Source organism: Branchiostoma floridae, chromosome 7, assembly GCF_000003815.2.
Source record: "Branchiostoma floridae strain S238N-H82 chromosome 7, Bfl_VNyyK, whole genome shotgun sequence".
NCBI classification, from domain to species: Eukaryota; Metazoa; Chordata; class Leptocardii; order Amphioxiformes; family Branchiostomatidae; genus Branchiostoma; species Branchiostoma floridae.
Window position 1 is genome coordinate 7296306 of NC_049985.1, and position 23674 is coordinate 7319979.

General features: G+C 43.1%; 1 protein-coding gene across 2 annotated transcripts in view; it reads right to left on the reverse strand.

The window, feature by feature from the left end:
- LOC118419466 (guanylate cyclase soluble subunit alpha-2-like) overlaps positions 1-23674 on the reverse strand; it is a 62240-nt gene that overhangs the window by 34225 nt on the left and 4341 nt on the right. The window contains exon 2 of one of the 2 annotated variants that reach the window (XM_035825847.1): positions 16705-17251. In XM_035825847.1, the coding sequence (XP_035681740.1) occupies positions 16705-17217 (513 nt within the window). In that variant the 5' untranslated portion in view covers positions 17218-17251. Of the gene's footprint in view, positions 1-16704; positions 17872-23674 lie in introns of those variants that run through there. The other variant, XM_035825846.1, reaches the window with a different exon arrangement.

The following is a 23674-nucleotide window of genomic DNA, read 5'->3' on the forward strand; positions in this document are numbered from 1 at the left end:
CCATGTCTCTCTCTACCTGATCACCACTCCCAGATCCATCTTACTGTGAATCTCAAACCGACGTCTGGAAATCCTGCCAAGAAATTCAAAGGGCATTGTATTTTGAAGATGGAACCGATCCCTCTCATTCAGCCACTTCTTATCTCCCCAACTAAAGTCAGCTGCCAATTCTTACCACTGGGAGGAATGAGTTTTTAAAGTCGCGTTAGGTACATTTTGCAAGCTACGCTAGGGCACACAGCGTGACCCCTCGACTCCGCGTTGGCTAGGCAAACCACTTGGCCATGATCTTACATACACCTGCCCGAGTGGAGGGGCACAGAAGACAAATTATTCATGAAAACATACTGACACTTCATCCCCGTTTATTACAGTCGACACCCCAAGTTACATGGCTACAGAAAGTATTGATTGGGGTGCTCTTCCACAAGGGACGGTAGCGGGTGCGGTACTGCCTTATCTAATTCTTTGCTTCTTGGCAAAATCGACATATCTTAGCAGGTTTCTATGATGTAATATTACCTGCAAGTAAGTAAAGTTATAACCTCCGGGAATAAGGTTCACCTCAGTCGTGGTACCTTTTTTGGCTAATGCATGTGTGTTTGCGCCTAAAACTCAAGATCCTGGGGTCCAGAAGGAATTTGGCGATTTTGGGTCCCTAGCAGTATTTGCTGGTATTGCAGCATTGCTGACCGACACCCCCTACCTGAAAGAACTAGTGCTGTGGTACAGGTAGACAGCCGATCTACACGTTGAGGTTAATGACCTCAAGTTGGGACTCGGGTGGCTTGCACCTTGCTGAGCATCAACTGTTTTAGCACACGATATTGTAATCTACAAAACTCCAAATCTGAGAACTTTTATTGCTTGTTTGACACATGTTCACAAGAAATGTAAAGTTCCTTGATGGGCAAACTTCAGTGCTGGTAGATGCCCTGCAGGTATTGCTCCATCCATGCTGGTATCCATCCCTCGGGTCGCCTAGGAACTGCTGAGGCAGTAAATTTGATATAGTGGTTTTCTCCGCACGGGGCAGAGATTTTCACGCCCTGTAAATCAAAGGGATATCAGCCCTGTGGCTCCCCCAACAGGTCAGGTCACTGACCCCGGAAAATTGAATCGCGCCTTTTTTTCGTCAAGTCCGCGGCGGGATATCAGTTTATGTCGGCTCATTTATTTCGTTATGACGCACATGTCGCCTACTGGCGTTTTCAGTGATTCCTGGGGGTACAACTTCGGCAGGAAATAGCACAACATTAGGTCAACTTTTCATAATGTGAAGAAATGTCGACTAAATACATACATAGCTAACCAGGCTAAGATAAGTCATTAGAAAGAACTAAAAACCACAGGTAATTAATAGTAATTGTTTGTGTAAAATCTGTCTTTGCAACTCATGTACTATAAAAGCTACATACTAACGTTTAGTAAAATCTCGTGCTGGCAAAGTTGTACGCGTTTTTTTCTAACAAGATATTGTAAAGATTAAAAACTAGAGTCTAACTTTATTTTCATATAAATTATAATTCGTATTTGCAGTTTATGTATTGTGAAGGCTGTACAATAATGTGTATTCCAAACTTATATACTGTCAAGGTTGTACAGTTCAGCCCTTTGACTGTCAATAATCTTCTTATCCCTATTGTAGAAATAAACCAGTGCTCAGGCCACTAAACTTCAAAAGCTTGGGATTTACAGAAAAAAGAGTCAACAGAATTGCTCACTGGTCTCCTGTGCATGTAACGCAAATCGCGCACTCATCTGATTGAGGCAACCCAAGCGGGACGTTTTTCCAAGCGTTTAATCCGAAGACCGCGCATAAAATCAATATCGTTTGGCGGGTTTCAGGAACCGATATGAGTGCAGGGATCTGTGGACGCCTCTGTCGGGTCAGGCCAGAGGAAATTTGCTGCATGACTGGCAGCAACACGATGCAGTCATTTGTCAATGTCTACGTTACTTCTGGCATCGATGGATCATCGGGAGAGAGAAACGTTTACCCGAGTCCGAGCCCTCTCCCCAGGTCGGCATGTTCCAACAGCGGAGGCTGCAGACCGAAACGTCGGTTATTGTTCTTGACGTCTTTAAAAGGTTTTGCCGACTTGAAGCTTTTATTTGTCTCCTCTGGGTTGAAGGTATAATCCGAGTTCTTACCTCAGGGTATGTAAAAGGTTTAGAAAGAACACTGTAGACTTGTTGAACTGAAACGTTTTAATTCGGTAAAGTTTCATTGCGATTCGGTTCATGAATCATGTAAAAGGTTTGCAGACTTCATTCCTCTCCTCTGGGTTAAAGACATAATCCTAGTCTTTACCTGTAGTGCCTTAGGCTTAGGTAAAAGACTCAGAAACACCACTGTAGACTGGTGGAACTGAAACGTCGAAATTCAGTAAAGTTTCATTTCAAGTCTTTATGGTCGAGTCGGTTCTTGACTTCTCTAAAAGGTTTGCAGACTTTATTCCTCTCCTTTGGGTTGAAGATGTAATCCAAGTCTTAACCAGGGTGCCTTAAGCAAAGGGTTTAGAAAGAAGCCTTGTTTTACTCAATCTTTGACAATCAGTGAAATGTTTCTTTTGTTATCTAAAACCACTGAAGCTGATGGTAAGAATTCATAAACTATAACTGAGCACGGTGAACTGAGACGCTGTTTTATCTTGTGCACTGAGCCTGTTTAAAGTCTAATTCGTGCACGTGTTCAGCTGTCGTCTACTTCATTCATCGTTATTTCAACCTAAACTTACTTCCTTGTCAATGCCTTCTCGATGCCTCTGTCGTAATTCAAATGCCTACTTAGAAACAAGGCAGAACTGGACACACGCGCGCGAGCGCGATGGATTGAGAGAAAGAAAAAAAGCTGCCTGGTTTAGCGAATAGTGGTCCGAACTTATTTCAGGTTATTGATTCATACACAATCCACATTGGCACGAGTGATGTACATGTCTGCCTTTCACAAATGGTCCACTGAACGAAATGGATCATTTTTGACAGTCGTCTGAAGACCAATCGAACGACATACAAAAGAGTTACGGGTCGATAGTGTTTCTTCACAAAAGTCACCTAGACATACCACAAAAGTCACCTGAATATCCTCGATAGTTCCGACCATTGACAGAAAACTTCATAAAGCGTTGCAAGTTTCGCTGACTCTTTTTTTTCTTCTTCTTTTCCTCTGTATTTTGTTCGTACCCTTCAAGAATCCAGGAGGCAATGAAGTGAATATCGGCTTCGGCACCCATCGGCAGATGTACTGACATTCGATAAGCCCTGCCTGGTGGTTCGTTTATAAAAGTCGCGAAGGCGTCTATATTTACGTGCCCCTTTACGACCGGTGGTTCGATTTCTACGACTCTCAAGGGGTTGCTTTGATATTAGGCCAGAGAAAAAGTGGGGTGACTATTTTCTTCCTATTTCGATTGATTCCATTTGTATCAGTGGTGAGCTGAGTTGGCGTGACGTGAGGGACCAATTTACACTTGTTTCTTGAATCTGCAGTATTACTCATCGCGTGCGGTTTACACTCACTGACTTGAAGACTAGCAGGACACCTTCTATTCCCTGATTGACGAGAAACTGTAGTGAAAGAAGGTGACCTGTTGTGACCTTAGAAAGGGAACTTCAGCACGCTTTTTTGTGAAAAGGTATGATTATTTTCTGAAGTGAGTCACCCAGGAAAAGAGCCTGACGGCTCGGTTTTACAGATAATACTAGTAAATGACTGCAGATTTCCCCAGATGGAACGCGCGTTCTGTTCGAATTACGTCATATCGCACTTGGTTGTTGCCTTCGAAGTAAATTGGGCCTCAAACTGGCACTTTCCGTTATCCCGTCGTCCTATCGCTCCGTATAAGGCAATTATGTCGTTCGCTTGACGTCATCCAATGCAACAATAGATTCTCATACAGTCGAACCTATTAGACAGTATCTGAAGAACATTTATAACTGTATGCCATCTGTATGACGGTTCACGGATTTCATATTGGACCACAACTACACAGGGAAGGCCAAGGCTTCAATTTAGGTATCGACAAATGTATCTAAGGCCAATAGCTTGGGAAATAGAATGTGCTTTCTTGCAATTACAAACTTCAACGGCCTTGTCCCATGTAAAGGCTGCCAAGGAAAAAAAAAACATAGCACATTCTCATATGAACTCTACTCTACTTTGCAATCATTGGCTTTGTAATCATTATCCCCGTTAATGAGGTTCACACCGGGGGTGTTTCTATATGAGTTTGTGTGTCGACATCTATAACTAGTAATTTTGCCACGTTAGTACGTAGTTATTGGGGTCCCAATGAGGTCAGGCTCCATTTGCAATGGAAAATATGCTTAAATGAAGTTGATGTTCGCAGAGAGAAAGTATCATACACCTTAGCCCTTACCACAACTAATTCACGTAGGTTTTCGTGTCCTACGGACTCAGTTTTTGTGTCCCAAGGAAGTGAAACTTTGTTAATACTATGACTCAATAAGAGTATGACTATGTACGTATGTACATGTATGTACGGACTCAGACTTGTGGTATCGCCCGTACGTTGACAAAAGGTCCACGTAAGCACCCTGCCGTTACCCATTCATCTCCAACCTCCTAATCACAACGATCTTCTTCCCCTCAGCCCGAGAACTGCTTAGCTGGCAGGAAGCTGCAAAATTGCCCCGACGCGAAGCCGTACGGGTCGCGACGGAAGAGTGTAATTTAGCTATCACAAAGACGCAGCCGTCACGTCGCGTCGTAGGGGAGGGCGTCTCCCGGCGAGCATGAATAGGGACATTATATACAGCCTCTCCTGTGAAACGCTGTGCACCTGTGTGTACGTCACAGTGTTACACACATGCATGGCGACTTCGTAAAAGGGACTTCGAATGAGGCACTCTCTCCATTAAGTCGCAATAACATGATTGTATGGATGGCATCCGTGCGCATCAACGGTCTTCCGTTTTCAAAACAAAAAAGTTTGCGACCATATTGTAAGGCATGCAAATAAACTGCAAAATACAAAAGTATTAGAAACCGGTGACTAGCTAATGCCATAGAAAGGCCCTTTTTCCATCATAGAACATACCGATTTTACCATAAACTTTTACCCAACTTTTTTATTCGCACGCGCGCATCAATTTTTTGCAGGGTGCCCAGACGATGCCATCCACACTATCATATGTGTATGGCCTAAGTACTGATGAAATCATAACGTCCTTTTCAAGCTAATAGCAACTTGAAATGTCACCTTACCTGTCATTAGTTAAATAGACGTCAACTGTAAAGCACAGCAGGTCGCACGCTGTTCTAGAGCTGCCATGGGAGGAGGGAGTTATCAAAAGATCTGAGGGACTGTAGGAATGTGACTGGAATATGTGGAGGAGTTAAACATGAAACCGACATAAGGTCGGGATAATGTAAAAACAATCCCATTCCCGTGTATTGGAAGGCCTGTCAAAGCTCTTCAGGTCGTAAACATGATCTGCACACTATGCCATGACAAAGCGATAAATTGAGAACATTAAAAATGAGTCAACAAAGCATCGTAAACCAAGCTGAAAACGTTGAAACACAGAGTCGTTTGCTTTATAAAAGTTAGCTCTTGTAGATCAGACTGAGTTTCTACTGCGTTCGTACACGTTCCATCGGAATATTCTGTCATGAATATCTCGGCTCATTTTTTCACGGCCAAACTTGTAAAGCAACATCAAAACACAAAGCCCTACTAGCCTTAGAAAACTCTTTATGGTCGCGTTTACCTAGTACTTGGTTTTTAAACTACAGACTAATTCTCCCATGAGCTTCCAACCAACGTTGGGTAATCTAAAGTATGATTCTATTTCCTGTATTCCCTGGGCGAGCTGTTCACTGAATGCACCACGTACGCACCAGCACCGATGTTTCTCCCTCAGTACACGTAGTTCTTCCAGGAAACTCCCCTTTCTAAAGACCTTTGTGCAAACATGAGCTGCTTCCAGTCGGCTCCTACTCTCTTGAGACCAATTATCCAGCGAGCAGCGGGGTTTCCAGATGTAAGGCCCCGTGCATGTCACTGAAGTGGATTCTCTTCATCTACATCCTCCACATATTAAAACACGTGGGCGACAGAAGCTACTCTCGCCTTGACATCACTTAGTACGACAGTACGATATATCATTCTTATCTCTATATAAATGTGTGTATGAGGCCACCGTGGATTTGTGGTTAGTGTTGTTGGCTCAGAACCTGGGGAATCCCTGACAGGTTCCGATGTTGTGCCCATGGGAAAGGCACTTTACACCAATTGTTCTTACTCCAAGCAGGTGTAAATGATTACCTAGCTTCAACAGAGACGTCGTCCCTTTGAATGATACGTTAAATGAAGTAACAATGTTTGAGGAGAGCCACACTGTGAGGACGGTAAAGAACTCACCCTACAAATGATTAGGGGTTCATGCAGGTGTGAGCAGGTCACATAAATCTGTATAGATATGCAACTTGCACTCTTTTGGTACAAAACCTGCTTTGTAACGCCATGAGGAGGTTCACTAGATATGCGATACAAACAAATACAGACACGCATTACTCACGCGGCTGCGTTTATGCCATTGAACAACATCGCCCACACAGTCTTCCAGAAGATATTAAGACGTATGTCTGCACTGTACAAAGGTGTTTTGCTTTAATCCTTAAAGTATCATTTACGACGAAGTGCGAGCAGCAGCGAGACTACATATAAGTGGAAAGCTGATTTAAACAACCATTTGCTGAGCAATCAGCTCTGCGCAGGGTTGAGCAACGTTTACGACATCCGGCACTGATGAAATACTCCCACGTTCGGTGTTCGTCAAATCTTACCGATCTCACTGATGGAGGCCGAGCGAACATGGCAAGAAATCTTCCAACCACTTGACCCCATCGCATCCAATTAAGTTAAATTAAGTCTAGATTACAAAAATCTTTACGATCGAAAAAGACTGCACGTTTTATCGGCTGACGCCAATATAAGTGTTAGTGTTAGTACTAAGCCGTGGCTATATAGAAAAACCATTATTTTGTAGCCGTAGGACATTTAACGAACTGTACAGAAAAGTTGTAATGGCGACAGAATGGTTTATGACAAGGCCTGCCCGGAGGAGACAACAGAGCTACAAATTGGACACCCGGCGGTTTTGATGCCATAATTTATCCCCCGCCGTCGTTAAGGTAGGCGTCGTTAATGACAAGGACGATGGATTGCTCACGGGCACATGCTTCGGCGTGATCACAAATCTCTTTCCTCAAAAGTCCTAGCTTTTACGTCCCACTACATTTGGATGGGGATGCGGCAGCGAGCCAAATTCAATGCCAAAAAGCAGACAATAATATTACGTAATGTCTGTCTTGCGTTAAGGTCTTGACAACAAGGCAATGTGTGGAATGTCTTGGGAAAGGGAGGGCAAGACATTCAATCTGGTGGCAAAGGTAAAGGGAGCCGCATAGCCATTTTGAGGCCTAGGTGCACTGGGTTGTTGCCCACTATGTCAAAGGCACGGTTTTGGAAGGCGAAGGCCATTCCTCCCCTTCCATCTCCTTATATCTCCCCATCTCATTTCACACCCGGGTGAAATGCGTAAAGTAGTGTGAAGCGTCTTTTCTACAAGGTCTAGGACACAACGTCTGGTCAGGAATGCTGAGAATCGAATCTGTGATTCTATCGAATCTCTAGTGTCCGCTAGCTTAGCCACTTGCAAATCCATGTCACACAGAGTTGTGGAAAAGCATGAAAAGGCAGCAATGCCTCACTTGGTTAACTCAAGCCTATCCATCATACGCATCGCCTTGCATGTGCGGTTACGTTAGGTTACGTTAGGTAGGACTGCAGATATCTGGCAAAGGTAACAAAACATCCCTTCCGGGCCCTTCTTGTATTGACATGAATCAGTCTCAACTCCGGCAAGACTACACAACATTACGGCTCCCTGGCGTCGGTCCTAAACTATCACATCTATAACTTCCCCCCAGAGAAGTAATCAGATCAAAATGGGCCTTCACAATGGATGAGACTGACAGGTAACTCAGTCCGTGGCGCCAATCCCTTCCAAATTTTGATATACGTCTAGAAGAATATGATATAATTTCATATGCAACAAACTTTTTCAACGCAATCTGCTTTTGTCAACGCTTGTCAACCCGTAAATCCTGAGTTTGTAAGTTTAGTGGGTGACGAATTCTCTAGAGCGTCAAATGGCGTCGTGCTAACTTTAACGACATGTCGACATCTAGATTCTACTGCGCTTGCGCAAATGCAAAGGACGTGCGGGTTCATTTTTCATGTGTGGCGCACCATGAAATAAAGCTGTGTGTGGAAGCTTCACATTAGCTAGAGATAAAGATACATACCACCAGCTAATCTAAAGTGGATACCTTTTTGAATGAGAAGATGTTTGGAGAGATAAGGTAAAGGTAGCAGGTCGAACAGACGAACTTGGAGATTAGATTGAAGTTTCTTGCTGAGACGGAGCGTGATGCTCCTTTGATAGCTTAGGCTGTAAATTGCGGCTCTGCCTCGCGGCTCGCGTTTTAAAATTGTATCCAAGCACGCCGGGCCACCCCTAAAGGTGGAGGTATTTTTTTGTGGCCGTGAGGGATTGGAAGGCAGAGCCTCGTCTCTACCAGACTGACTACGCTGGCTGTTATAGGGAGAATAATGTGCCAGGGGAGCTTTGCTACCAGAGGAGTTGGGCAGCCGCGCAGCCGGAGGGGGAACCTGAACTTTAGCGTGGACCGACTCCCCTGGCCATATTTCCCGATCTTTTTAGCTGAATTCTTTGATCCCGGTACAACCGTAGGACGGTCTGGTGGAGGCTAGACAGAGCCCATCCCTCTCCATCCGCCACCTTTAACTTCCCAACCGAAGACAGGAACCAATTTCAGCCAAACACTCTCTCTGGTCGGCTTCACTCCTCTGGCAGCTTTTGATACTATCTTATGTTACCGTAGGATCTGCTTTATTGGAGATTAAGAAATCGAATCTGTAACCCGTCGAGCAGGTGTTCGCTGCCTTAGCGTCCCCGTCCGAAAGGACAATTAGACTTATTTGACGAAAAGGCCAACCCTTACAAGACAGAGAACAACGGACGCTAAACCGGATAGTGAGTGTGAGTGAGTGAGTAATACTAGAGCGACGAATAGCAACATAGCATGCCCAAGACAAACACTGAAAGTTTTTCTGCAGTGTCAAAACTTAACCTTGACTTCATGACCTATCCACATGACAAATATCATCACAATCCATGAAGTAGTTCTTAAGATAAACTGATGTGAAGGACTGGACAGGAAGGACGTCAGCCCAGCTGACTAGACTGGCCGAAGACCGCCAGAAGTGGAAAGACTTTGTGAATAGTCTGACTGCCCCTACGGCCACCGGCTACGGGACTGAGTGAGTGAGTGAGTGATCACAAATATCCAGACCCACAAACAGGCACACAGACAGGCAGGAGGACACAGAGACGCCTTCGAAACAGTCTATTCATTTTTCATCGTAACAGAGCGTAATAGAGCGTAACAGTAAAGTAAAACTAGTTAATTTTCAGTCTTGCTTTGAAAGGTTGTTTCAGCCTTGACTTACCGAGTGCCACGCGTTCTAATTCGAACCATGGATACCAATTATCCTCTGGAGACCGTTTACTTGACACCGGTCACCGTAAATACCCCGATAACTATTTTCCTCACAGAAAAGCTAATGGAGTGTTAAATCAGTCGCCTGCCCCCTCCCCCCAACAAACAAATCGGCGATGCCTTCTAAAGAGGTTAATAACATGCGGAGAGGTTCGGTGGAATACTAACTATAGCGAGGTCCGTGTATTGACTCTCGAGCAGCGAAAATCGTTACTCCGATCCGCATAGTGATGCGACAGTAAACTGTATAAGGCTATACAAAACCTATTTCCTTATTTCATACTCCTAAGTGCTGTAGAAAAATTCATATTCCTAATTCAACTAGACAAACCATCGATCATAAAACATATCTGTACTATTATCTCCACTATAACAGAAAAGCGAGGAGAAGTTCAATTCATCCAGCGATAGTTTAATTTTGTATCTGTTAACTAAATCTTTTCAGCAAGTCTTCTTGTGACCTGTACTTTGCCCGGTGTGGCAAAAATGTGCAATAAAGGTCTTCAATCTTCAATCGTTAAACGGACTACATCGAGTAGTGGAGATCGTTGAAGCTGGTCTATCCCATATAAAGCTCTGAACTTAAGCGCAAAGCCTTGGTGTGTTTTTAAGAGTAACTGTAAAAAGCCTTTCTTTGAGATATGTTGGAGCTGTATGTTATAAGTAATCATAAGGGTTATAAGTAATTCAAATTTTATTGATAACCACACTTTCAACCATATTTGGAAGTAGAATGTGATGATGTGGTTTAGATGGTGTGCAGAGGAGTCAAGGATGTTTATGTTAATGCGATTACGGACACTTTGTGTTGTAAGGAAAGTGCTAATATGATACACCAGTCGGAAAACCCTGTCAGTTGAGTTTTTCGTGGACAAAACCCGGTTAGGTGGCTATTGACAGCCCCTTTCTCACAACCTCCTTGCTCACACGAATCCCATGTATTAGGATAAGAGATTCTTTTTACCGGAGTGCCAGTGCACTTAACGTAGCCTGATTTAATCTCGCTTGTAGCAGCCCGCCCATTTACACCCAAGGACAGCAGAGTGTCACACAGGCTACACTTAAGAGAGAGTCTTAGCAACACATTATAACAACCTTCAATGCTGCAACATGCAGCAGAGTGCAGACGTACGACTTCTGTTACAAGAAGACAGATGCGGCAGATTAGACTGAAAATGGAGTTTCCCGAAGGGTGACATCAATGAAACTTGTTATTGCGTAAGTAGTCCATGGATAATTCGTTTCACTCCACTAACAGCCTTCCTTTTAGTTATAACAAATCACTGGCGTCGCTCAAACTCTCTCAAAATATTCCAAGTGGGCGTTTTTGGCAAGCAGTAATATGGCCCCTTTCCACCAGACAGCCATCCCTGTGCGACCTTACAGCGACCAAAATAAGACTTGTGTGACCGTTGATTGCGCAATTGGAATTCGATTCAAGATATAAAAGTACAATTTAGAAGACGACAAAGCATACCAATTCTATCTCTGTGGAATTTGTTGAGCAATCAGTCATATATTTGATCTCCTAGCATTCAGTGTGAGGCCGCAGCATTTTGTGTTACGCAAACAGCTCTTGTTCTCAACGTGAAAGTCCATCTGTGTTGGTAGAAATCATCTGTACTGCACTGCAGGAAATAACAATTCAATTTTGTCCAGAAGCAATTCTTCTCGTTTTGAATTTCAAACCGGACAATACTGAATGGCCAGATCCAGCGAACCCAGGAGTCAGACTTTGATGTCTTGGAAACAGCACACAAGAGAGGAGACTCTGAAATCAACACCCCTTTGTAATGAGCAGTTGATGTGGAATAAGGTGTCGGGCCAGACATCGTACACGGTACACAAGAGCCTACCCACGCTACTTTGATCATCTAACATCAAGACGCCGCTTTATATGGGGGTCTTTGAATCTCTAAACCAATCAGAGTGCGCCTTGCTGGCTGAGATGAACCGCAAGAGGTTATGTCGGAGTCTTTGTAGATAACCTGTTTATATGGGCTTATGGAGGAGGGAATGAGAATGAGATCGGAGCATATACACTGTATGTGACGTTTTTCCTTTCTTACAGGTACACATGGTAATTTTGAGGTGACTTTCGCACGGGAGCCTGAATTGAAAAGTAAGGCACATGTATGGATTGTCAAATTCCACGCCCATTCGCGAAAAAATTACTTTTTTTTCATGATCAAAACCATTCATGTTCAAGTAAAAAAAAGCAAGGCAAAATTATTCACCATTGAGGCCTTGTGGATGTTTAAAAAAATGTAACAAACGTGTCTTTAGGTAATACATAGCGTAGGTGGTGTAACAAACGTATCCATTGGGATGTTAATAACTTGTTATCGTATCGGTAACACAGCGGCTTTGTGAATGGGCTGGTACCCAGTTTCTCATTCGAAATCACATGCAAAGTTTTCTTCTTGAAGCTACTTCCAGACACCGCTTATTCAAAGCCGACTACGAATCACCGCAGGGAAGGAAGATGAATAAGAAGACGGAGAGATAAAAGTAGCGTGGTGCTGTTGATATCTGAAACTGATCGGAGACCTTCCGTCTAGTCTTACTTACACCCCTTCTCACTCGAGGCTATGATGGCGCGTCTGAGCAACCACGGGATTGACAAGTCGACGATGTTCGAATACATACGTAAAGAACGATTTTGAAATGCTGTGTTTTGCTGTCTTAGAAGTCGTGTTTAAACATCTTGCATAATATGCCAATTATAAAATTATAACGTTAAAATCAATAGCCAGACATGTACAGAGACAACGGACAACACAAGCAGCTTTTAAAAACGGACCGATACAGTAGTACTGTTGGCAGGACTTACACTGTTATCTTTTTCCTAAGTTGTGTATGTAGTTCCCAAGTATTGTATGTGGTCTGTTTCTGTATGTGTCCAGGGAGTCCTGAAAATCAGGCTGGAGCCTGAGTGATGTAAACCTGGTAAAACGAAATAAATGAAATAAAAATGAGACAAATTCAAATTTTGGTCGCTCAGTCTAATACGTCTAATGGAAAGGAAGCCTTCTATCTGCGAGAAGAATGGAACACATGGGTGGAAGGAAATACCCCTTATCATCCCTGCAAAACGACCGTCGGTCCGCGCACGTTAGTTTTAATGGTCTGCGTGCACGCCCTCACCAGGTAACGAGATTGAGCGGCGGTATTCCTCCAGGAACCGGCCACGAGTCGGGGCGGCGTAATGACTGTCTCCGTGTTCCGGCGAGCCCGGCGCCAAGTTAAAGGTACCAGTAGTTGATGACACTAAATGTCTGCAGTTTTTCTTACCTTAGGAAATGAGGTTCTTCTCAACCAGGGATACTGTATTGGGCTGTGTTTGTGTGATCCTTTTGATGGATTTGTGTGGATTTTGGTATATAAATTATCATCGAGGTCCCCCTGGTAGTATTACAGCATTACAACACCTGGATACAATCCAAATCTAACGGCTTCGACTGACACTTTATTCGTTTGAGAACTACCAGCCGAAGCATTTTCTAACACAGTGATTGTAACGAAAATCAATCATGGTCATTGTCAGAAGGCTAATTAAGATAATAGCCCATTTTATTGGTACCTTGTATTATAGACGAATAAGGGCGTTTATTGCTCATTTTGGGACACTGGGTTAAATGAAGGTCACAACAAAACACGTTGAAAGTTAATGATTTAAAATATACATTAAATAAATTCATCATCTCGTTTTTAGTTATATGAGACGTTAACGTTTGTATAGTTGCATATATATATGCATAATAAATGTGATTTTTTTCTACAGCCTACATAGCGTATATTCTTCTTTGCTATATACATTCTATGACAACATGGCATTCGTCCTCTGTTCTATTCAAATTACAATATCTACATAATGGCTGTTACAAAATGACCCTATGTCTGACCCCTAGCTTTAATATGAAGGGTAATCAATAAGTTCGCGGCCTCACGCAGAAAAAAGGTGCACAACTCAAATTTGGGGGCACGATTACATAGTACGAAGCATTTTAGTAATATCCACTAAATTTCAAATCCTTGTGGTTATTCAATTGGAAAGTGGCGTGGAAAAAAGGTTGAACTGTGATCAGAGTTGCGAGTTCTCCTGCAATCGATTCTACGAAGACGCAGAAATGTTTGATCAATAATTTCTTTGTATTTCAATTAGAAAGAAGTTGGTATTTGACTTTCAGTAGAGCTGACGTTTACCCGCATACCTCAGGTTGCAGCTCAATATTGTCCTTCTCTGTCACCTGACGCTAATGATTTCGAAAGGGCGTCGGTCGCCTGCAAAGCATCGGTCAAAGTGATTCAAATTGGTAGACTTTATCCAATAAGACCACGTCCATTTGATTATATGGCTAAATACTCTGGAAACCTTGGAACTGATGCTAGCGTGCGAATAAAAAAAAATGTGCAAAAACGTTGTTCTTTATTATGAAATCTAAGTGACCAGGAAGGTTGAACAAATGACTGATCACATGGAGTATGGTGTACTCAACAATAGATTCTTCATTTTTGATATTTCACACTTTCTTATTTGACCTAGGCATTCTATTACATTGGCATACATTTTTCTGCGATCCATGGAATATATTTGCTCACTGGATAAAACCTTTTTTGTGGGGGGTAACGGCTTAAATTGATTAGCCTGGGTACCATCCGTATTCTACCGGGGCTCTTTACACTCACTACCCTAAAAAGTAGGTAGAATACGGATGGTACCCAGGCTAAAAATTTCATCCATATAATCAAATAAACATGGCCCAACTATTCTCCGAAATTGTAGTTGTGCACATTATTTCAGGGTCAGGACATATTGATAACAACCAGGGTTATCTGGAATCATGAACTATGAAACATGACCGATTCTAGCGATACAGACAACTGTTCAGAAAGCGCTCTAAGACTCAACTGCAGTGTAACAATAAAAATTCAGTTTCAACGAACGCCTCAAATTCCTAGAGACATGGGTTCTGAAATAGATCGCCGTGTCTCCTCTATGAAATGTGATCAATGCGAGCGAGGGGCAGCTCTTAGGAGACAGCATTTGATTAAGGCTGCTTGCTGCCAAAACCGAATCAGAAGATCTGTATTCACACACATAATTCAGAATGCATTGACCGATTAAAAACGTTGCTAAGATCTAGGCATTCTTATTTTTGTTCTTTGACCTGTGTGTAAAGACTGAGGTAATGAGTGAATGGATGAATGAACGAACGAACGAAATAATGAATGAATAAATAAATGAAAGGATCATAAACTAGCCGCTACTAGCTGTAACTATTCTCTCCTTACATCTGCTTTAGCTGAACTATTTACTGAACTATTCTGCTACACAGGGAACATTACCTCCTTACATTGAAGATCTGATAGACTTATCGTGCAGATGTAACGTCCTTCGCAGACTTTCGGAGCGGTGGTGTTTATTTTTTGTGGGCTAACATGGGCTAAGGTTCCCTAGTCCCCGGGAAGGGAGTTGGTAACTTGGTATAACTCCTTCTCCCGGCAAACTCCCTTCCACGGCATAGGGAAAAATGTTGAAAATCGTGAACCAGCGCTCCCTCAGGAATGATAAACACCACCGCTCCAGAAGTCTAGGAAGGAGGTTACATCTGCTCTGAGTCTATTAGATTTTCAAGCAGATATGAGGAAGAAAGATCCTCTTAGCAGTACAATAGTGCAGCAGAAAGACGGCGCTATCAATTCTACTTCTAGCTCGCTATTTCCTCCACATTTCGCTAGCTCTATATTTCATGTCGCCTCCTTCTAATAGTGCCTTGCGGTATCCACCTTATCACACGCGCTGCACTTGTGTAGCTTTAAGCCTGTGACGCATTTCTCGAGAGCTTGATTCAGGGTTTCATATCAAACACAGATGCATCGCATAATTAGCGTCAGCTTAGCCGGAAGCAATCTCCAAATAAGCACGCAGTGAGTTCTTCTGTGACGATCGTCACAGCAACTTTGCTTCCCTCTATTCATCGATTGTTTCAAATGGGCGACCGATTTTCTGCATGATCGGATAGCCAGATACTTCTTGTTTTGCATAATTAAGTGTTACTATATACGAAATGAATGACTGTAGATGTGGATATAGTGAACGTCACACGCAGCTACGCAAACGGAAACCTGTTGATCAGTTGCATGCGGGAAAACCTTTAGGTACGGCCGCCATGCGTTATCTATCATGTCCTCTCTTGCGAAGGTGAAGTCAGTACCGTTATCCTAGCCGCAGATTCTAATAGGAGAAATCTCATGCTGACTGTGATAATTAGCGGCGATGGGCAGATTAGAAGGGCTTCTTCTAACGATTTAAAAAGGTCATCTCTGATCGTTACTGTCCTGTATTTTACCTCGTAACGTTTCTTAATAGCTCCTTTCTAATGCTACCACGTTAAGGATAAAGGTATAGCAATACGTCAATGTGTAGACTACAGTAGAGGTACTTTCTTTTCCGCGAAAACATTTTACGAGTTTCATAAGCCTCGCCAAGGGGCATTTATGTTTTCCAAGAATTCTTGTTGAAAGCGCGCCGGCTTGACAAAGAAAATGCTGCATGCATGTGTTGCGTTGTTGTTTAAAGGGGAGCAAACATGTGTGAGCTCCGCTTCATTCCAATCGATTGAACGGGCAGGCCTCACGGGAACGGGTCGGTCCAATCACTGATGCAAAGAGATGACCAAAATAAATTCATCTCCACGAACCAACAAACACATCTATGGGAACAGATTTTGTCTTTGAACATTCATATTCCTACCTGGCCCAAACTACTCTACGCTATTCTACTTGTAAAATCTGTTAAGATTTTTCCCAGGTGAATAAAAAGGAATTGCTGTTTATAGTTTGACTCCCTGAATTGGGTCAATGGTGGGCGAATTGTAAGGCGTTGCGAGTTTGGGGCGCCGCATAAATATGCAGCGTGACAACATGAGTGACAGGACTGGGTATAGAGGTCTGCCAGGGGGACAGCGACATTTCCCGCGCTTTGGTCGGCCCCCTGGTAACTGGTAACAACATTTGTGAGGAAGAGAATGGGCACTATGGTTACGGTAATGATCTGACGTGTAACTAACATGCAGGTTACTTACCGAAGGCATAATCAGCGCACCCACTCCTTCGACCAGGCTGGCCAGGTTCAAAGGTTTGCGGCCGGAACTTGCGTCGACGTCCCCCCACGAGTCCGAGCTCACCTTCCGGGGTTCCGAGTCGCTCTCGCTGCTCGTTCGGCGCAGGTCGGGCCCTAGCCCGGACTCTGTGCTCACCCGTCTCGACGCGTCGGACGGCAACAGTTCTGACCTGGACATTTTCCTCTCGTGTGGGGAGCTGGTGAAAGGTTTGGTCACGGCGGCGGAGACGTCTCCTTCCCCCGCTGTCTTCGCTTCTCCCTCCGGCAGAGGTGACTCGATGTGTTCACGGGTTAGTCGTGAGAAGGGGCATCCCGTCGAAGGCTTCTGGTCTTCTTCAGACGGTGTGTGCCACTGCACCGTGTCGAGCGATGTTTCCAGGGTGGTGTCGGCAAGTGTTCTGGCTAGGGCACACTCCGACATCGCGGCGTCCGTGGCCGTACAGCGGGCCCCTGGCTGCACATCCCCCGCTTCCATCACTCTCTGTCTCTCAGTCCTGAAGCCGGAAGATCTGTCAGGGGAAGAAGACAACAAGCGCGGTGAGAGCGGCTGCCAGTCCATATCGCAAGCCTGGGCGGGCGCAGACCTCGCCACCACCGCCGCAACCGACGGCTTCTTCTCGGGCGACTCCCTCGCATCGCTGTCGCTGTCCGCCCGCAGGCAGCAGTAGAATTTGCGGCGGGAGTGGCGCGTTTTGGTGGCGCATGGTACCGCGCGGCGCTCCCCGCAGCTGCCGGCCTGTCGCTGTTCCATGTGTAACATCTGCGACTGGCGCTGCTACCCCGCGTCACGACTAAACAACCCCTGCTTGCGACCTCATCGATCAAGCCAACGTGTGACTTTGCCCGGCCCAGCAGACAGCAGACTGGTGCCTTTTTCCTTCACGAATGAGCCGAGCGGCGCATATGTGGACTGATAACGGTACGGTGATTCATATTGCACTCGACGGCGCGCTCAATGCAAAATGGCGTGTCACATCAATTCTTTAAGGACGCGAAATAATTAGGACTACTCGCATACGAATAAGGAATTCAAATCAATCGCGACCGCTGCGGACGATGCGCCTTTGGGAATTCTCGAAAGGCGAAAGCAATAATCGGCACCTGATGCTTACCAATTGTTGAATCACTTGCACAGCGATGTGGTAATGGTAAATTTTATATAAGGTCAATCGATGGGGGAAATGTATGAAAAAAATGACAAACCTTTTTAGAGAAATAACCCATAATGTTTCATGGTTTTAGATCTGCAGTGACAGATTATATCCGTATACATACAACGCAATTCTAAAACAGATGTTAAACAATTGTGCCAAAGTCGTAAAGGATACGATTAACTACAACCTGTGCAATGTCACACACCAGGGGACCAACATCATACACCTACCCACCTGTTACACATCACCGCAATCCATGCAGAGGTTTTAAATTATGCTGACCACCAATATCCGGAAACACACACTGACAGACAAACAGTGCAGACACAGACAAGCCAAAAACAAAACCTTAAATTTCACGGAGGTAACAACTGATAGCATTTTCTATATCTATTTTCCACAGGGCACTGATTACTAGGAGTTTCCTGAAACGCTTTGCGTTTTGAAACCGCCACAATAGCAATAAGTATCGATCCCTAATTCGTTGTTCCTCGGAGACGTTTGATAAGAAGCAAAACGTTAGAACTCATTTTTGGGTTAAGTGATAACGTCAGCTTTGACATGCCTAACGTCCTTCAATATTCAACGACCTTGAGCACTGAGTGCGTACATACTACTAGTAAATACGTGTATAATTTGTTCGATTTGGTTGGTCTTGTTTTGTACTGACGATTTGCGGTTTTATCTCTTAAACTGATATGAGCGACTTCTCACAGAATTTCTGCTGTATTGAAGACATTCATACTTGTGAGAGACTCTGACAGTCTCTTTTCTATCCTACGTCACTGATGACGTGTGTATTGCGATGGCTATTTCAGGTTGCTATGGCTATCAGAACAACGCATGCGCGAAGAGGCGCATGGCTACACATACACAGGTTGTTATCAGGCATGTATTTTGGAAGTAGATTGCCAGATCAGGATATATATATATTGTAGCATTATCATTTCCATGTTCCTATAATACTTTCTTGCAGTAAGATAGATAGGGTGCTCACTTGTATCCCCTTCTGTAGAGTCAGGTGTACAAATGACTACAATCCTAACATCCACTATTTCCGGTCTTGATCGCACAAAATAGGCTATTCCATGGCCCACTTCTACAAAATGTAAAAGCAAAAAGGTGTTATACATTTTTATTCACCGGATACATTAATTATAAAGACAAAAATAGAGAGAAATGTTGTGTTTCCGATTACATTACGGTCCTGAAAAAATACATATTATAAGGTCCGTATTTATGGATTCTATTTTGATATCTAGATTTTGAAGGAAGTGGTCCAACAAATACAGTTAAACAATGTAAAGTTGAAATGCATCAGGACACTATTATTTCTAACATCATAATGTAAGGATAAGAATATAATACATAGTCTTGCATCAACCGTTGAAAGCTTTATTCTAGTACAAGGTGTGAAATAGAAGTTTGTATTTTTATTTCATTATCCAGATGTTAGAGCGAAACGCGTTAATGTCCCTTTGCAGCTAATCTCCAAGCAGATCCTACGGTAGCACAAGATAATATCAAAAGCTGGCAGAGGACTGAATCCGGCCTAGGAGTGTGCACGTGTATGGCTGCCTTTGGCTGGCTATACTCCTTGGCCATCTTTGATAGACACTATCTTATGGCACCGTAGGATCTGCTTGGAAATTACTTGACAGCGGTAGCCTCCCAAAACTACTAGGGTCGGCAAATTTTTGCTAGGTTCGCGATCGGGTACTTATAAGCGCAGCATTTTTTTCAGCTCGACTCTAGTACTAGTATATTTCATTTTATTACATTTTAGTCACGTAACAAGCTAGATCAAAGCATATCATACCATCTATATTATATGCCCCGTGCGTTCATTTTTGGTTATGGTTCGTAGCAGCCTATCAATAATACCCATTATCCTTGACCTGCAGCTAACTGTGATTTAAAACTACCACTACACCCAATAATCTATACTCAGATCACAGGTTGAGTAACTGCACTTACATGTAAAAAAACAGATAAAACGCACTTGTTGTGATTTTTCCTTACAATTTGACAAATTACCTATCAACTTTATAGTTCTCCCGTCAACAATGAAGAGGAAGAACTTTATTTCACGACAATTGTACATGATACAATGTATGGCAACAACTATATAATATGAGACCTTAAATGTTTCAAACGATGTCAGTCAGCTAGGCGTTATTTGTAGAGCTGTAGAGCTGTGTCAAGAGTTAGTCAGAGTGGAAAGATTCGTTTTTGGGTTCTGCAGTGGTGTTGTTTACGGGCAGCCGTGCCCTCTAGAGGATCGAAAGCGCAGTGCAAGGGATCATCATTACCAACATCTGCGGGGACAACGTTACCGCGTGTGATAAATCTAGAGATTTTGCAGGGGAATGAAAAGAGACCCGCAAATGCATCAAATCGTCGCTACAGGGGAGAAAAGCGTATAACACATTGTTGCGTTGTCAAAAATAGACGTATAGAGGTATGAATGGTATATGCCGTATATAACACCTGCGCTCCGTTCGCATATATAAACGATGTGCAAAGATTTTCATGATCCTACCCATATATCATACAAATGAATTTTCGGTGTGTTTTGATATCTTTTGGGCACTTCAAAGATTGGCTTTGTTTGAAGGGAATAGACCAGAAGAAGAAGTCTTTTCCCTTCAAGTAAAGTCATTCTTTGAAGTACCAGAAGAAAAGCAGCGCGACTTTCCTGTTGTTTTGGCAACACAAACGTTCACACCATTCTGCATTATTTTGGAGGAGTTTAAAACGCATTGTCAAACATTGAAGATCATTGCAACGACATTGAATATGAGAGATATTTGCGGGTTTTATCAATAAGTCAACATAAAGTACTTAGTAGTTGACAGGTTGTGGTGAATGCGGTGTTGGATTACATCATGTAGCAAGTGGTAGGAAGCGCTACTTGACTGCATGCGTTTGAGCAAGAATAAACAGAGCAGTAGTTTGTTATATAAGCTAAACCATGTGAAGGCAGCCATTAAGTAGTTCACTGTTTGCTTGTAAATGCTGCCTATCAAGTCTTTTTAACTTTTCGTTCCTCTTGTTTCCATTGTAAAATAGGGTTTGTACTTCTGGGACACGGTAGATTCGTGCAGTTGAAAGAAATCTTGAAACAAACCACGCGACTGAAGAGAAAGACTCTCGCCCTCTGCTTACTTGTTTAGCCCTGACAGTTCGTCAGCTATTTACAGCGTTTAGATAAAACGTGCCATCTCCCGCGGCTGACGGTTTATTTTTACTGAGAACTTAGAAAGGCACCGCGGGATTTTTTGACGCCTGCGAATCTTCAGTTGTAACTGTTACGGCTCCAAACCATACGTGTAAACCCTTTCTAATTCGCAGTTGCATTTACCACGAACTTCGCGACACGTTTAAGTAATAAAACAGGTGCTAATATTGGAAGGCACGGTTCAGTTTATAGCATACGTAGGTGGATCCCCTTTTTTCACGTCATTGTTGTAGGTTTGTGCATTGGACTCTGGATACTCCAAAGATGATTCTCCGTTTTTATCCCCCCCAAAAAAGAAGGGCGACTTGTTCCCATTCAACAAATGTGCCAAAAAGTTCTCTATCCCTAATGGGCGCCTTCGTAACGGTGGGGATTCTCCCCCTTCAATCCGGACTACCCCTAGCCTCTACCAGGCTCCGTGGATCGGTAGAATCATTATCCTCACCACGTGGTGAGGATCTAGGAAACGTACTCTTCTGGCCGGCTAACTCCCCTATCGTACTATAGATTCTATTTGTCCAATTTCTACAATTAGACCACCGATCCACGAAGCCTGGTAGAGACTAGTACTACCCTAGACACTGTCGATAACAACCGACTGTCCCTACGACCTCAAAAAGGCTATTAGACCTTTTAGCGATTTGATAATCAGGAACAGCCCCTTGTGTGTTTATGAGTACAAAAAATGTACTTGTATTGTTCGCTCTCGATCTCGTAAAGCACGTATTTGTACAATTAACTGTAAAACTAGTGGTCAGAAACTGTACCGAAATCAGTAAAATATGACCAAAAGAATATTCTTTAAATTGAGATATAAACTTTCGTAAGCCCCCAATCTCTACTACTACTTGCCTAGACCTTGTAGCTTCGTAAATTGCGACGGCACATTTTTAGATGAAAAACTAATATGCTGAAGTTAACGAGGATCAGCTTGTAATAAATGGAGTGGATACAGAACTCCCCTGACATTCACGCTCATTACACGTAGATTACGGATGTTCCCGTAAGCGGTGGTGGATGACACGGAGGTATGCTGTATTTATTTCCCCTGTGGTGTTGAGAACGTATCTTTTAAGACTGCCAGAGGTTATGACCTCGCCCCTGACCATAGAATGACCTAAGAGAGTGTGTTTGAAAGATACAGGAAATAGGGTTAATAAGATCACATTCGCCATTCTCTTCTGGTTTCTCAATTTTCTGTTCATGACCTGGACATGTCGAACACAATTACGGCGAAGTGCGAGTATGGGGTGCGGAAAACCACACTTTGACTCCCGTAGTTACCTCCATGAAATGTCATGGAGGTTATATTTTACCCAGCGTTTGTGTGTCTGTCTGTGTGTTTGTGTGTGTGTGTGTAAACAAGATAACTCAAGAATGGCTGGGTGGATTGGTTTCATACTTGGTGTGTTGGTAGTGTGTGATGAAAGCTGGAAATGATTAGATTCTGGGCCCCCTAGCGGCTCCCCTTGGTACTGCAGTGCAACTTCCGGTTTTGCTATCTCGGTGTTCTGAACATGCTATGGTAACGATTTTTAAGTGTTAGATAGCTCTTGTGCTCAGGAAGAAATGACATAAGTTTGGGCCCCCTAGCGTCTAGTTTTGGGATAGCAGGGGCATTTTTGTCAAAAACTTCTGAAGAGGATAACTCAAGAAGGGAACAACGGATTTTCATGAGTTTTAGAATGTAGGTACCTTAGACAAAGTTGTACACGATAAGATACTAATTATGCAAATTAGAAGTACATTTGCATAATTAATGAGAATATTCCATAATAGCTGTTTTTTCCATGTATCTCTTGTTTCAGACATGCTATGGTCTGGACATTTGGTGGTAGATAGCTTTTAGTGCCATGACAAATTGGGACAAGTTTCAGCCCCCTAACATTTCATTGTGGAACTGCATGGGCATTTTTGTCAAGATACTTCAAAGAGGATAACTGCAGAAAGGAACGACGGATTGGCATCATTTTAGGCATGCAGGTAGCTTGGGCAAAGATGTTCATAATGATATGCATGTTATGCAAATGAGGACTTAATTTACATAATTAATGAGGAAACTTTATAATTCCATTGTTTTCAATAACTGGACTTCAATAAATGTAACACATGTTAATTATGATAGGTGGACTATAAGCAGATACCAAATATGGTAATGAGGAACTTATTTGCATAATTTATGTGAAAATTGCAAAACCGCTTGATGATTAATAATGGGAATTTTATAATTGTGACATGTGTACGTTTGGCAATGATGAACAACACCATGCATAAATTATGTTAATGTCTTAGTCAATTGCATAAAATTTACGAAAGCTCTAAATTTTCATGGAGGTATGAGGTCGCCGAACTCTAGTTGTTTGTGTTTCCTAAGGCACATCTGAATACTAAAGAAATCGTCATATTGTTATATTTTACTGAAATCATCTTTCACCCCCTTCTTGAGGTATTCTCTTGAAATAGTCTGAAACAAAATTGGGGCCTTACTTCTACAACAGCTACTCGGGAGGCCCAAACATAAGCACTTACTTTCTGTC